At 32.3% G+C, this 15,264-nt stretch overlaps 1 protein-coding gene across 2 annotated transcripts; it reads right to left on the reverse strand.

Annotated features, from left to right (window-relative positions):
* Positions 1 to 529: 529 nt before the first annotated feature.
* On the reverse strand, positions 530 to 4,769 carry LOC107780873 (protein-tyrosine-phosphatase MKP1-like). Of its 2 annotated transcripts, XM_016601477.2 has the most exons (4): positions 4,690 to 4,769; positions 4,553 to 4,609; positions 1,332 to 3,966; positions 530 to 1,064 (listed from the first exon to the last, which is right to left on the reverse strand). In XM_016601477.2, the coding sequence occupies exons 3-4, from the start codon at positions 3,843 to 3,845 to the stop codon at positions 990 to 992; spliced, it is 2,589 nt and encodes an 862-aa protein (XP_016456963.2). In that variant the 5' UTR covers positions 3,846 to 3,966; positions 4,553 to 4,609; positions 4,690 to 4,769; the 3' UTR covers positions 530 to 989. The 2 variants fall into 2 exon arrangements, with proteins under 2 accessions (XP_016456963.2, NP_001312232.1); NM_001325303.1 differs by lacking the exons at positions 4,553 to 4,609; positions 4,690 to 4,769 and having other exon boundaries at positions 884 to 1,064; positions 1,332 to 3,958.
* Between the last annotated feature and the right edge of the window lie 10,495 nt (positions 4,770 to 15,264).

The following is a 15,264-nucleotide window of genomic DNA, read 5'->3' on the forward strand; positions in this document are numbered from 1 at the left end:
ACTTCATATAAATTGATACGGAAGGAAGCAGTAGCTATTTCTATTCTCATGGAGGAATGAAAGATTAGTCAAATCATGCGATTAAGTGTCCAAGAAATTTCATAAGCTATTTCCACTAGTGTCACCCCTAAGTATCGCAATATTTGCAAGAGTTTGGCATTTGAAAGAAAGACACCCTTGACTATTTCGAGCCATGTGGTATTTGCCATATTTTATGTGAAATATTGGTTCACTCACAATTGCAATTCGCTTTTTAAGTGAATTCACGTCAAAACACAATTAAAATATGAAGAATTAACCTAAATAACTACCCACCAATCGCTTAAACTAAAAATGTCAACTAAACTAAAAATAGCCGGAGATGTATAATAATAATAATAATGTGTATAATTTACGTATATCGGCTAAAAAAATAAGCAATAAATCCAAAAAATATTTCAACTTCAACTTTAGATACTCTCATTTTTTTTCAAGTTCAATCAAATATTGTCCAAACACCTCGTGATGTCAGTATAGAAATGCTAAATTCTACAAGGAAGAAACAGTTGCTATCTCTGTTACCAAGTCAAATAAAAAGAATGTGTAATTAAATATCTTACAGTAGGCATGTAAATTCCAAGAGTGAATTAAGAAGCTTTGGAGCCAAACAAGCCCCCTCCTACATTGAACAATTTATGATGAAAACATAAAAAGAGAATTTGGGGTATGTAACAATGCTAAAAGTTCCACGCACATATTGGTGGTGAGTGTACTAGGAACAGGGATAAAGGAGCAGTACAATGATCTCCCAACAAAAAGTATATATATATATATATATATATATATATATATATATATATATATATACAGCAGCTTTTGAAGATCCTCAGATAAATTTGTATCACATCACACAAGCAGAAACCTTCAACTTTCACTGCCTGGGATGCTCACACTAACCAGAAGGATTGAAGAAGCAACCGATCGACAACGGTGTTCTATCCCTACTACATCTAATATGTCTTCTCAAGTGAGAAACAAGGCAGATGTTTAAGAAGCTGCTCAGGTTCCTCACCTTCTTTCACTATCTGCATTCAACTCAAAATAACAATAATTATATTTCAAACAAAATTACACACACACCCAAGAATTATTCTTCTGCAGCCACAGATTTATTTTAACTTAAAGCTAGTCTCTCTACATCACTTGCTTGAAAAGAAGTTGAATACAAGTTTCAAATTTTAAACAAAAGACATTGCAGATATATGAGACATTAAAGGAAGCAACAACTAACAAATAAGGAAAGAGCACATTATCAATTGTTTCCGTTTGAATTAAAAAAGTGGAATAGGTACCTGAACAAGAGAGCTAGTAGCCAGGCCCTTCTGAATAAGAAAACGGCGTCCAACTTTCTCCCAATGAACATGACCATCCTCACACATGGATTCATTGTTGATCACTTGATTTGGACTTTCCTTCCATTGCACATCACGCCCTACCCAAATGTACAAACTATTGGAACTATTTTCATCTAAATTCAAGTCAGGAATGACTATGATATAGACGGACCTCGAATCAAAAAACCCAGAAGCCAATCCTAATTTATGCATAGAAGGCCATTGGTAAAGACCTAAATCAGTTGTATCTGCAACTACAATTGGATGGTCATAGAAACTGCGAGATACATCGTCAGGTTGAACTCCATTTGGGAGTTGATTGTCAGTAATCGAACTCTCAGCATCCAACATTAACTCCTCTTTACTAGTATCGGCAAAATCTCCGTCATTAAGGTTGTCACACTCCAGACACTTTATTGTATCGTCTCCAAAGCTAGGGAGAGAAAATGAGGATGTTCTCACCAACTTTGCTGAAATTTGAGTGGAATCATCATTGCAACGTAACATCATCCTAGGAGGAGGATGACTGCCTCTGCGCTCGGCTAGTGAGGGGAAAGCTTCTTTGTACAGTAAACAACTGTTTGCCTGTCCAAGAGTATGACAGGTTGGAAATGCTTCCTCTGCTGGAAGGGACGTTTCTTTACAAAGTAAAGATGAACTTTCTTTGAAGGAATCATTCTTCACAAAGTTAGGATCTTCGTATTCAAATCTTGTAGGTGAAGGCTGTGCAGATAGGTATGCCAAGTCGGACCAATTAGAAGATGAGGGAGAAAAGGTGAAAGAACTGGAGTAATCTGAGGTTGAAGGTGAGAGTGAGGGGGATGTGGTATCAGACTTTGGTTTATTAACAAGAAAACAAGAGAGAGAATCAAGTGAGCTAAATGAAGGTGATGGCGATAGCAAAGGCTCAGAGTCAAGACCAGAGTTCCCAACATCTCTAAAACTTGGACTGCTGGTTGCATAAGAAGAAAAGGAATCTGGTGAATCACACTGAGGACTTGAAGGTGATGAAGGCAAAGCAGGAGAGATTTCTTTACTTGTGTCCATTTTATCGAGTACAGGACTCGCTTGGCCACCAGTATGACTGTACAATTTGGAGGCTGTGATAAATTCTTTCATTATTCCACTGGAAAACTTTCGCCTCAATCTACTCCATCCATTCTCTCTTGCAGGAAGACGCATCTCAGATTCAGTACCTGATAATGGAAAAGGTGGAACAACCCCACCAGCAAGTGCTTTGTAGAAAATTTCAAAATCAAGGTCATATTCACCAACCTTCTGTTGACCAATATACTGGATGATATTATCAGTAATCGTGCCAGTAGTTCCATCTAACAAACTTGCTTCGACCTTGGTCTTTTCTTTGCTGCAACCACCAGTGAAGAAGCTCCCATGGCTAAGAGCACTCCAAAAATCAGAAGGCTCTTTGCCTTCATTGATAATTATAACAGGACCTTGAGCCTTTTCATAGCGGATTACCTGAAAGGCTGCGGCCCTGGCGTTATCTGACATTACAGAGTCACAATGCTTCCCAATCCACACGTATATAGCAGAAGGAATAAGAACAAGGAAGGCTCCGCGAGAATCAAATCCTTCAGCCCCTGCCTCATTCAGCATTTTTGGTACCAAATGAAGGGGATCATATGGGGAGTGAGGTGCCATCCTGTACATTCTAAGCACAGAACTCGGACTCACAGGTAGAGCATGCACTCGTTTCTGGCACTGCAATAGTTGGCAAGCAAAACCCATATTCGGGTTTGTCACTCCTCTTGCAGCTTTTACATGCTGGAATGCATCTTCAAAGCTCAACCCCTCTTTCCACATAAGATATGCAATAACCAAAGAGGTTGATCGGGACACTCCTTGGTAGCAGTGCACAAAAACTCTCCCACCTTGTTCACGAACATCTTCAAAATAATCAAAGACATCATAGAGAATACTCGTTATATCCTCAGTTGGACTATCCTGCAGCCAGAGTGTCTTGTACACGAGATCATCCTTAAAGTATTCGGGACAACTAAACCCTACACAGTTTAAGACATGAGTGATTCCATTCTCATGGAGAATATCACGATTCTTTGCCACGGTGTCACTTCCTAAATAAATGTGATCCACAATCTTAGAGCATTCCTTATTGAAGAAAGCAAGCTTGTCTTTCTTGAATTCAAATTCTCGCGGAACCCGCTTAGTAGCTGAACCTACATGGGTGCTGACTGGTCCAAGCCTAACACCTGGAGTAGGGGGATTATTAGGCCATACGCCAAGATCATCCGACCCAGCACAAGGCCACTCCTCAGCAGTTGGTCTGGTAATAGAAAGAGGCTGAAGGGGTGGCAAACAAGCCCTTGCTTTACTATTCCATTGTGGTTTGGCACTGGACTTAGTCGGGGACCTATCAGACCAGGAAACAGACCGTGCATACGTTTTCCGATTCCCACCAGGTACCCTGTCCTTCTCATCTACCCCCAACATTTCTAGACATCAAAATAACCAATCACAGCCATATATATAGGGTTTAGTCTAGGAAGGCTCAATTAGAGATGCTGACCATCCAAGTCTCAACTGAAATTCAAGAAATCCAATGAGAACCCAGCTGAAAGAAACACAAAGAAAGCATCAAAAGTGAACTTGAGGTAAAAAGATCAAATTTTTATCTAAAATTCAAGAAATCCGCATACTAGGAAAAGTAACAAGAAGCACAAAATGAAAATGCCCTTTCTGTGGCTGCTCAAAGTTGAAAGCATCAAAAGTGAACTGTGAGGTGAAAAAGATCAAATTTTTACCTATAATTCAAAGAACCCCATATGAGGATCCTTCTAAGGAACCATAAAATTTCCTTTTTTGTGGTTGTTCGGAGTTGAAAAGAAACAAACCATTCAAATATTCAAACTTTATGACAATTTTCCCCCACCTAAAACCCTTGAACATATCTCCTCTATTTTTTGCATGCTTAGCAGAAAAAATAAGAGCAAATCAAACACAAAAGACGACTTGGTAAAACAACGGCAATTATGGAATTCAACGTAAAACAACACAACCCACATAATAATAATAATAATAATAATAATAATAAAAGAATATAAAAAGTCCATTCAAATATTCAAGCTATTGAATTGCATAAAATATACTCCTTATAATTAATTTAAATCAAACAGAAACAGTAGTCAGAATAAACTCACTGGAAAAATTCTGGTAGTTGGCGTGCTTGTAGCAGACATTTGATTCTTGAAAAATTACTGCAAAATTGTATAAATAGAAAATGATTGATGATGAAAAAGAAAAGTGAAGGAGAATGAAAAAAGAATGGGAAAATTACCAATTCAAAGATTGTTGTCGTTGAGAATAGGAAGAAGAAGGGAGAGAGAAGAGGAGTCGCAGGTAAGCCAAACAAAAAAGTGAAAATGACAGGCTGGCAGTTTATACACTCAAAACAGAATCGGTCAAACTGCCATGTCACGCATGATGAACTTTTCCCTCACGGGAATTTTCTTTTAATTTAATAATAATTTAGCAGGGGTGTTCATGGTTCGGTTTGAATCGTTTTTTTCCTAAAAAAAAAATCAAATCAATTAAGTCGGTTCTTCCAATATTAGAACCAAACCAAACCAATTAAGTCGTTTTTTTTTTCGATTCGGTTTATATCGGATTTTGTCGTTTTTTCGGTTTTCTCGATTATTTGTCGATTTTTTCTTAAATATAAGACATACATTACCAAACACATATTCCGGCGACCACATTTTTAACGTAACACAATCAAATCAATTGCCCTTTGAGAAATCTATTATTTACCAAAATATATTGATGATAATTGAATCAAATAGTGATGAATAATTTAAGGACTCAACTAAAAATATACTTATTTTTAACACGAAATGGATTCTTACACTTAACAAAAGAAAGCTACGAATCAAACTAGAATGTAAAGGTAAAGAACTATACTAAAAGTGCAAACTATTAACATTTACCATAAAAATTTTGAAACTTTGTATAAAAATATACACATATATAGGTGTAATAATAAATTTGAAATAGTTACTCATATAGTCGGTTTGGTTCGGGTTTTTTTCTGATTAAAACCAAACTCAAACCAAATTTGATCAATTTTTAAAATTCAAAACCAAAACAAACCAAACCAAGAAGTATCAGGTTTTTTGGCCGGTTTGGTTCGGGTTTTTATGAACACCCCTACTAGCAATCAAGAATAACCTCATTTGATACAAAGGATAATACAAAAAATTTAGTCCTAATTGTATTTACACCAAACAAATCATGCATTTTGCATAAAATTTTATTATTTAATCAAATTTAATTGATATAGATTTTCATTTTAATTTTTGACTGTCGCAATTAGATTATTTGATTAGATATAAATTTCAAGTATTTCTTCCGTTCTAATTTATGTTTGATTGTTTAAGAAAAAAAGGCAAGACTTTTAAAATTTGAAGTCTAAATAAATAATAAATATTTGTGTAGTTATAAATCGATTCATTAAGGGTAAAATAAAAATTTTAAATAAGAAATGTGACATTTATTTTGGAATTGACTAACAAAAAAAAATACTATATAAATTGGGATGGAGGGAGTGTTTTTTCCCATACTAACTTTACGTTTGTCATTTTGAATTTAGAATTCAAATTTGATTTAGTTAATAGAAATTAAATTTAGAGGCAAAAGTTTTAGATTAATATTTGAGAATTTTTGTGTTTAGAAAGAAAAGCAAAATGTTTTTCTAAAACCAAAACAACTAAAAACAGATTTTGCAGTATCAAAATGTTATCCAGAAAAGCATTTTCTCAGAAACTACCTAAGCACGCAACTCTTTTCAAAATAATTCTTCAAAAACTATTAGGGCCATTTGGCCATAGAACTTTTTTCATTTTTGTTTCAAATTTTTTTATTTTTTTTCGAAATCAATAGGCCATAAAATTTTTAATTTTCACTTGAAGATGAATTTCGCAATATTTTATAAATTTAAAAAACTCTAAAAAGTTATTTTTCAAAATTTTTCACTTCAAATCACTCCCAAATTCAAAAATAACCAAAATTGTATTCATGACCAAACACAACTTTAATTTTCAAATACGATTTTCACTTGATAGGATTGGGAATCCTCCCGAACAACCTTTCAGTGACTTCATAATATAAATATCTTAATTTTTATTCATGTTAATTTGTAAATTATTTATTGTTCTTTTTTCTTTTATAGTAGTTGTGAAATAAATATTTTGAAACAATAGGTCAAAAAAAGTTTTAAATGTATGATAATCACATAAATCTTTTTTAAATGACTAGTTAATAGAAGAAAGTTTTTAATTGTGTTTAACTAGGCAAAAAAATATCTTATTCTTAAGTTAACTATTGAAAGAAAAAAAAGCATTGGATTAACCTATTACGTAGGATTAAAATTCATGAAAAGGGGAGAATAAGAAAGACAAAAGGAAGAAATTAAAAAAAAAAACAGAAAAGAAAATTGAGTTATTAGAGTCAAATTAAAACTGCCGACCTACATCTTGGACTTTCTTTATAATCAACCTAAGGCGTGGAGAATTAGAGAAACCAAGAACATTAGAATAAAATAATTTTATGGCAGTATTATTATTTACTCGTATACTATTATAAGTTTTTGGATTTAGTGAAGAAAAAAATATTTTTAAACGAAAGCTTTTAGTAGGAGTTGTTGCAATCAATAGTCAAATAAATTGATGGGCAACGTTCAAAGTTGTAACCTATACTGCTAGTAGACTCAGGGCTGTGGACTACAACTGGAGTTTGATTTGACATTCAGTATTTCACTTATTATAACTTATCTTCCTTAAAAAAAAAAATAAGGAAAGAAAAAGAGCAGTTGGGAGTTTATTTAACAGGAGAAAATTTTAATCAAACAAATACTCCATGTTTGGCTATGGAAAATATAGCTTTCGATTTTTGGAAATAATTTTGAAGTAGTTTTACGAGGTTTTTTGTTTGGGAATAAAATAAAATTTATTAAATCATAAATTAATATTCAAACCGTTTACCCACTGTTTGAGCAAAAGATATTTTTTTGTTGAGAAAAAGTTGATTTCCAAAAAAATGTCTGGCCAAGCTACTTTTGAGGCAAAAATGCTTCTTTTTGCTAAGTTTTTGAAAGAAAAAACGTGCTTTTAAGAAGAAATTAGAAGCAATTTTTGAGAAATAGAAAAAAATAGTTTCTCTCCAAAAACACTTTTTTGAAAAGGACTCTTGAGAAAAATACATTTTGAAGCACTTTTTAAAAGCCTGGTCAAACACTAATTAATACTCAAAATTATTTTTTAAATTTAATAGCCAAACACAAACTACTTCCCATCAAAGTATATTTTTTGAAAAACTCTTATCAAAATAAGTTGATTTTAGAAGCTTGACAATTAGAGCCCGTTTGGATTGGCTTAAAAAAGTGGCTTTTAAGCATAAGTGCTTAAAAACACTTTTTAAGTGTCGGAGCTTGTTTTTATAAATGAGCAGTTTCGTGTTTGGAAAAAAGTGCTGAAGCTGAAAAAAAGTTGTCGGGGTATTTAGTAAACAAATGCTAGCAAGCACTTTTTTCTGTTAAAATGACTGAAATATCATTAAAGATGTTAACACTATAAAGATATAACTATAATATTTTATTCTAAATTAACGCACATACAAATAATTTATAATTAAATCACTTTCAATTTCAATTAATTATCTAAATATAAATTTTTTCTTTAATAATATACAATAATAATTATTTGATCAAAAAAGTGATTTTTCCGTTCATAGCTTCAGATTCTGGGGTAACATATAAATTCATTGAAATATTTGATTTAGAATATAGTTTCAGCAATTAAACAAAGGACGGATTCAACCACACAAAAAAATTTAATTGTTATGTAACCAAAAAAAGAAGCTAAAGAATAATATTTACAAAATATTAGAATACATGAAACATTTATTTAAAAAGCTACTGTTGGCTTCCCTTTTAGCACTTCAAAAAAGTTAACTAATTTTGGTGAACATAGCAGCAAGCAACGATAAACTGGAAAATGGTGATGAGAACTAACACTTCAAATAGTAAGGAAAGGGTCGTTTTGGGGTTTAGAAAAAGTAAATGGAATAGTAAGGTAGATTACTTGGTCAAACATAAGGAGCTTATAAGCCAAAAAGTAATAAGTTAGGGATGCCCAACTTATTGGTTTTGGCTTGTTTTGGATATTTTAGCTTAAAAATATGTAGCTTAAAAGCACTTTTATAGCCTATCCATGATGAATTATTATATGCAGCGGAAGCAATCCCAGTATCAAAATCACATGTAATTTAGACAACTAGCATAAACGGGATTTCACGGGTTACCTCTTGAAGCGTGAACATATCTCTTCTACCACGTGAGCCTTCAGTTCCATAACTTCTCAATGGAATCTCCATCACCCGCACAATCGTGATCCTCGAACGTTCCACGGTCTTCTACTGTGTTACCCAAATAATACCCGAAAATAGCAATTTCGTGTGGGCGAAATTTCTAGGAAAATTTGGCTGAAAATTTCAGCCACCATGTACTCATCCCTCTAGGTGGAAAACCTTATGTATTTATAGCACAAGTTTTATGGGTTAAGACCCTTTTCCAAAACCTGTTAGGTTTTCTTTTCCACCAGAAAAAGGATTCCTTTATTTCCTATTATTTAGGCACAGTAGGGACCACAAAATTTAATTAACAAGGCTTCCAATTATGGAATTAATTTGTAATTTTCGAAATTAATATCCACCATAATTAATTACGAATTATTCCACTAAAAATTCGTAATTACACTCCTTATTCAATTTCGAAATTCATCCATTAAATCTTATTTAACTCCCCATGTTAAGATTCAGATACGAATCAATTAAATTAAATTACTGACGATTTAATTTATTGATTATTTTCTTTAGACTTTCGCTTAACTTATTTCATGTGTCGGATACAAAATCCACCGGCCGGGTTTACACATGAAAACTTATAAGCTTTCATAAAGGTATATCATCAATCTCTAAACCGAGACATGGATTCCATCAACTAACTATTACTTCGCCAATGTATATTATTATTATCCAATTTACCAGGCATATTGACCCACGAAAGAATCTCGCCTTTTAATAAATCAAAACAATAATAATATACACAACTAATAATAATTATATCAAGATTAAGAGTATAAGTACATTTAATGGCTAGAGAGTTTATTTTATTAAGTCAGTATAAAATACTTATCTCTACCTGGTCCGTTCAATACATACAAAATGTACTAGCACAAGAAGTTGGAATTAAACCATTCTCATAATCAAGATTAATTATATTTAATCTTGTGCTACAATCATTCCTGATGGTTTGTCCAATTCCATCATTAGATTGTGAACTCAAACTTTATACTTATAAGAACCGATGATTTAATCTTCCGTGTATAAGCTAAACTCTATACACTAAATCATCTACTATATAAGCAAAGGACACAGACTATTATATGATCTATTTAAAACTTTATTAAAACTGAATAAACAATTATTTCATAATAAATATTATATCTAAACCAAACTCATGGTTAATAGTATATATCCCAACAATCTCCCACTTAGACTTTTAACCATGATAATTATTAGAATATACTATATCCAAATGCATGGTTAATAGTATATACCCCAACAATCTCCCACTTAGACTCATAACCATGCATCTACAACTTTCTCAGGCATTCTTTTACATGACTATTAAAAGCCTTCACCAAATAAGGTTTTGTTAAAGAATCTTGCCAAGTTATATCTGATGCAATATTTGTCCAGTAGTACTTTGTCGTAATTATCTAGTTTGGTATTAAACTCTTCAGAGATCCTGTTACCGAAACTATCCCAAGAATGAACACCGAACTATAATTTTCTTTAGCTTTCTCCCACTAAGACGAAGTACCACTAATATTACCTTCGTTACCTCACGACATTGAAATATTAGTGACTTCTTACTATAGTGTTCAATGTTCAAACATCACTCCCACTCGATAAAGGCATATTATGTCTATTAACGTTCTCTCACTACTTAAATGCAATGGAACGTCAATTCTGACGTGTGGGTTTTGATGTTCTTGAACATCTAGTTATTTCTTTGCCCAGTTCCTGTAAAAATAGTTTACTTCTAGGAACATATTTTATTAAACAGTCCTTATCTAGAAAAATGCATTTGTTTTAACAATTGCCTTATTTTCTTTAGGACAATAAAATAAAGCTTCATTCGTTTTCTTGGATATTCGATAAACATGCACCTATCCATCCTTAGTTCCAACTTACATATCTGCTTTCCCTTTCAGCACATATGCGGGATAATCCTATATCTGAACATGCCACAGACCAAGCTTACATTCAGTCCATAGTTCTATAGATGTCCCAGGTACTAGCTTAGAAGGAACTAAATTCAGAATGTAATTTGAAGTTTCCAGGAAATATTCCAAAAATAAATAAGGCAAATCTGAATAACACGTCATTAGTCTATCCATATCCAAAAAAAGACTTATTTCTTCTTTCTACTACACGACTCTATTATGGAGTTTACGGTGTAGTCAATTGAGATGTAATCCCTATTCTGATATGTATCTAAAAACTCTTTAGAGAGATGCTCGTCACTACAATCAAATTGTAGTAACTTAATATATTTCTTTGGTGCTTCTCTATTTCAAGTCTTAAAAACCTTGAATTACTTAATTCATTAAGACTTACAGTGCATCAAATAAATATATTAATATTTTGAGTAATCATTTATGAACGTCATAAAATACTCAAAATCTATCTCTTACGAGTATGTTCATTTAACCATACAAATCAGAAAGGATTCATTCTAGCTTATCACTAGTTTTATTTCCTTTTAAAGGGAAACATCTTTTAGTCAAATTTCCTTCCAAACAGGATCCACAAGTTGGTAGTGCCTCTACTTTCAATGAACCTTAAGGTCCATACTTGACCAACTTGAAATCCTATCCAGATTAATATGACTTAGATAAAAGTGCACAGATAGGTTTTACTCAATTTTGAAGAACATATTCTCTTATGAGGTAGACTAATATTGTTCTGTTCAGGAGAGACATCAATATATAATAACAAGGTCATGCATTCATGTACCACAAGAGATAAAGTGTTTATTAAGCTCAATAACTCAAGAGTTATTCGAAAAATAAAGCAAATATCCATCTCTTATTTTGTCTAGAAATCGGAATTTAATTCCTTCTAACAAAAGTACATATATTGCATCCTTAAAATTAATGCCTTATCACTAAAAGAAAATTTTAACAAGTAATACGACAAATTGCATAAAATCATTGTGGAGTTGAGATAAAAATATTAAATAGATCATAATAAGTCAAAACACTGAACAGTAAAATTCAGACTGCATTCAATATTTATATACATACATGCATCTGGAATAATAAATTTCGATGGGAAAAGAATTATTCATGCAAAGTATATTATATAATGCAAGAATTATACAATCCAAAAATAAATAGAACCAACTCAGATGGAGAGCATACTATTATTTTCAGTCAATTGTATATAACTTTTTAATACAAAAATTTTAAAACACACTACACATATATGTCATGCATCTTGAATAGCAATTTCGATGGGAAAGAACTACTCATGCAACATACATATGCAATGCCAGATTATTCACTCCAATAATTAAAACAGACCCAACTCAGATGGAGAGTATACTGTTAATTTAAGTCAAGTGAACATCATTTTTAATAGCTCTAGTTTCATTGATCCAACATGTATACTCAGATGGAGAGTAAGTACACGATGTCCAATTACTAGTATTTCACCTAGTGAGCTTACAATAAATTTATCCGATATGGAGGAAGACCTAAAGTCAACACATAAATTTATTACTCACTTGAAATTAATAGTGGAAGACCATAGAAATATATTTCTATCACCACTTAATCATGATTGTATTGTAGTTACAAAATTGATTCAACCCTTTAAGCTCAGATGGAGAGTTAATATTGGTTATCAATAACTAGTAACTATAGTCAGTGAGTTCATAATAAATTTATCCGATATGGAGGAAGACCTAATGTCAACACATAAATTTATTATCTCACTATAAATAAAAAAAATGAAGACCATAGGGGTTTATTCCCATCACCACTTTATCACAACCACGAACTTTTCTCTGAGGATTAAGTTCCATATTAAAAAAAATGCTCAATACCCATTTAAACAGTCTTAAAATACTAAAATTAATATTTCACACTGTATAGTGGTGATTATTGTTGACTGGACTATTTCTGATAAATCTACCAAATTTCATATCAATCAAAAATTGCGACCAAATTTGGAAAATTATCATTTTAAGCATTTTTTTAAGAATTTAAAATATGACCTACATTTTTTTTATCATATACCAATTCATGTCAAATCAACATGTGTTATCATGTTCCAGATTAGACATATAAAATGATAGAAAGAATGACTTTTCGTATGTAAATCACATTTTAATCCGTCAAACCTCCAAAAAACTCACCTAAACGATCCCAAATCATCAAAATACGATGTGATTCACTGCATAGCAGTGAGTTCTTCTTAAATGATCGTTTCCAATGATCCTACCGAATTTCAGGTCATTCGGAGATCGTGAAATTCATGATCGCCAAAAACTAGACCAAATTCGAATAATTTTTTTTTTGGCGTAGTCAGGATTAAATCCATGTGATTTGCATTCTTGCTATATATCATATCAAGTTAAATCATCATGTTTCAGATTTAACACAAATATAACCGATATATAAAGAATAATTTTTCATATTTATAACAAATTCAATTTAATAAACTGCTTGAAAACCCATCTAAACGACCTCAAAATGCCAAAAAAACAACATGATTCACTGCATAGCAAGGAGTTTTTTTTCTCACTAAATCGTTTTCGATGAACCCACCAAGTTTCAGGTTAATCGGAGTCCGTAAAATTCATGACCACTAGCCTGTAACCAAACTCGGAGAATAACCGTTTTAAGTAGTTTCATGAATTAAAATAAATATGATATTGATTTCCATTCTCCTTATAATTACACTATGAGCTCAAGGCATATATTATTTTCTTCCTATTTCTAGGATATATAATATCTCCTTTTGAAATAAATTATCCTTTTATTAAATACATAAGAACCTGAGATATTATATTTTCTCCCGTTCAGTGAAAACCCCAATATCTCTTCTCATGGGTGGAGTTAGTTTCACTAGTACCCAAAGATAAATACTCTTTTTCTAGTTATGAACCTCCACCATTAATGTAGATTTCTCAAGGATAATTTTCACATGGTATATTAAACATATTTCAGTGACTCAAATAAATAGACCATTTTGTGGATCCTACTTATTAATCATAATGATCAATCCATGAATAGATATAATTTCACATGTACAAATTTACTAAGAATTTTTCATGAGTTCAAATAAACAAACCACTTCAGTGGTAACTATTTATTACTCATAAAATTCTCAATTTACAAGTGAATATATATTTAGCTCATAAAATTATTTTATGGTAGACCATAGCTTAAAAGTCATACCAACATTATAAAACTCATACAACATACCGTCATATTTCACTTAATTAGAACCTCCAATCAGAGAACAAAATTCTTCATCGAAAATCCAAACTAGTAATCACGTAGGGCATGAAAATATAAACTTAAATTTGAGAAATTTTTTATGCACAAACATGCCAAACGCTCCAATCATTAGTCATCCAGGATATCAAATAGAGAATTTTACTTTCTTACAAGATAATTATATCATTACACAATATGAATTATACCTTGTAAGACCTAGTCAATAAAATCTTACACCTCTATTATTGAATTTAATACAACAACACGTTTATTTGCTAATAGTCAATGTGCAAACTTATTATATGACTAGTATTTAATCATGGGGACCATGGGGAGTCATCCCCAACACTATTGAATTAAAAAAGAATTAAAATTATTAAGAAATAATTTTCAGAAAATAGAAAAACGTCCAAAACACAGTCCAAACGACCTCAAAACGCCGAAAAATACCATGATTCACTGCTAAGCAGTGAGTGTTTCTCACCTCGGCGTTTCCGATGGACCCACCAAATTTCAGCTCAATCGGAGTCCATCAAGTTCGCTGACCTCCAAAAATTCCGGCTATTCGGTCAAAAATAGGTTTTGCGTTTTTCTAGGGTTTACCCCAAAAAATTCAGATAATCTCAATCAAATATCAATATAAGAAAACATATATCTCATGATTATAAGAATAATCCATAAATTATGCACAGTTAATTCACAAAACAACAGTGCAGTTTTTCAGAAAACCACATATATATGTAATTCAAAAAATGCACATAAACACCATATTCTTGTTTCATGAAAAACTTAGTTATCTAATTAGATGTGAGTGAGCTCTGATACCAATTGATGGATTATTATATGCAGCGGAAGCAATCCCAGTATCAAAATCACATGTAATTTAGACAACTAGCATAAACGGGATTTCACGGGTTACCTCTTGAAGCGTGAACATATCTTTTCTACCACGTGAGCCTTCAGTTCCATAACTTCTTAATGGAATCTCCATCACCCGCACAATCGTGATCCTCGAACGTTCCACGGTCTTCTACCGTGTTACCCAAATAATACCCGAAAATAGCAATTTCGTGTGGGCGAAATTTCTAGGAAAACTTGGCTGAAAATTTCAGCCACCATGTACTCATCCCTCTAGGTGGAAAACCTTATGTATTTATAGCACAAGTTTTAAGGGTTAAGACCCTTTTCCAAAACCTGTTAGGTTTTCTTTTCCACCAGAAAAAGGATTCCTTTATTTCCTATTATTTAGGCACAGTAGGGACCACAGAATTTAATTAACAAGG

The sequence above is a fragment of the Nicotiana tabacum genome, chromosome 20 (genome assembly GCF_000715075.1).
Source record: "Nicotiana tabacum cultivar K326 chromosome 20, ASM71507v2, whole genome shotgun sequence".
Taxonomy (NCBI): Eukaryota; Viridiplantae; Streptophyta; class Magnoliopsida; order Solanales; family Solanaceae; genus Nicotiana; species Nicotiana tabacum.

Coding starts and splice junctions, on each gene's coding strand:
- LOC107780873 (XM_016601477.2), bottom strand. CDS start 3,845: ATGTTGGGGGTAGATGAGAAGGACAGGGTACCTGGTGGGAATCGGAAA. Junction 1,065..1,331: donor CTACTAGCTCTCTTGTTCAG/GTACCTATTCCA, acceptor AGTTGAATGCAG/ATAGTGAAAGAAGGTGAGGA.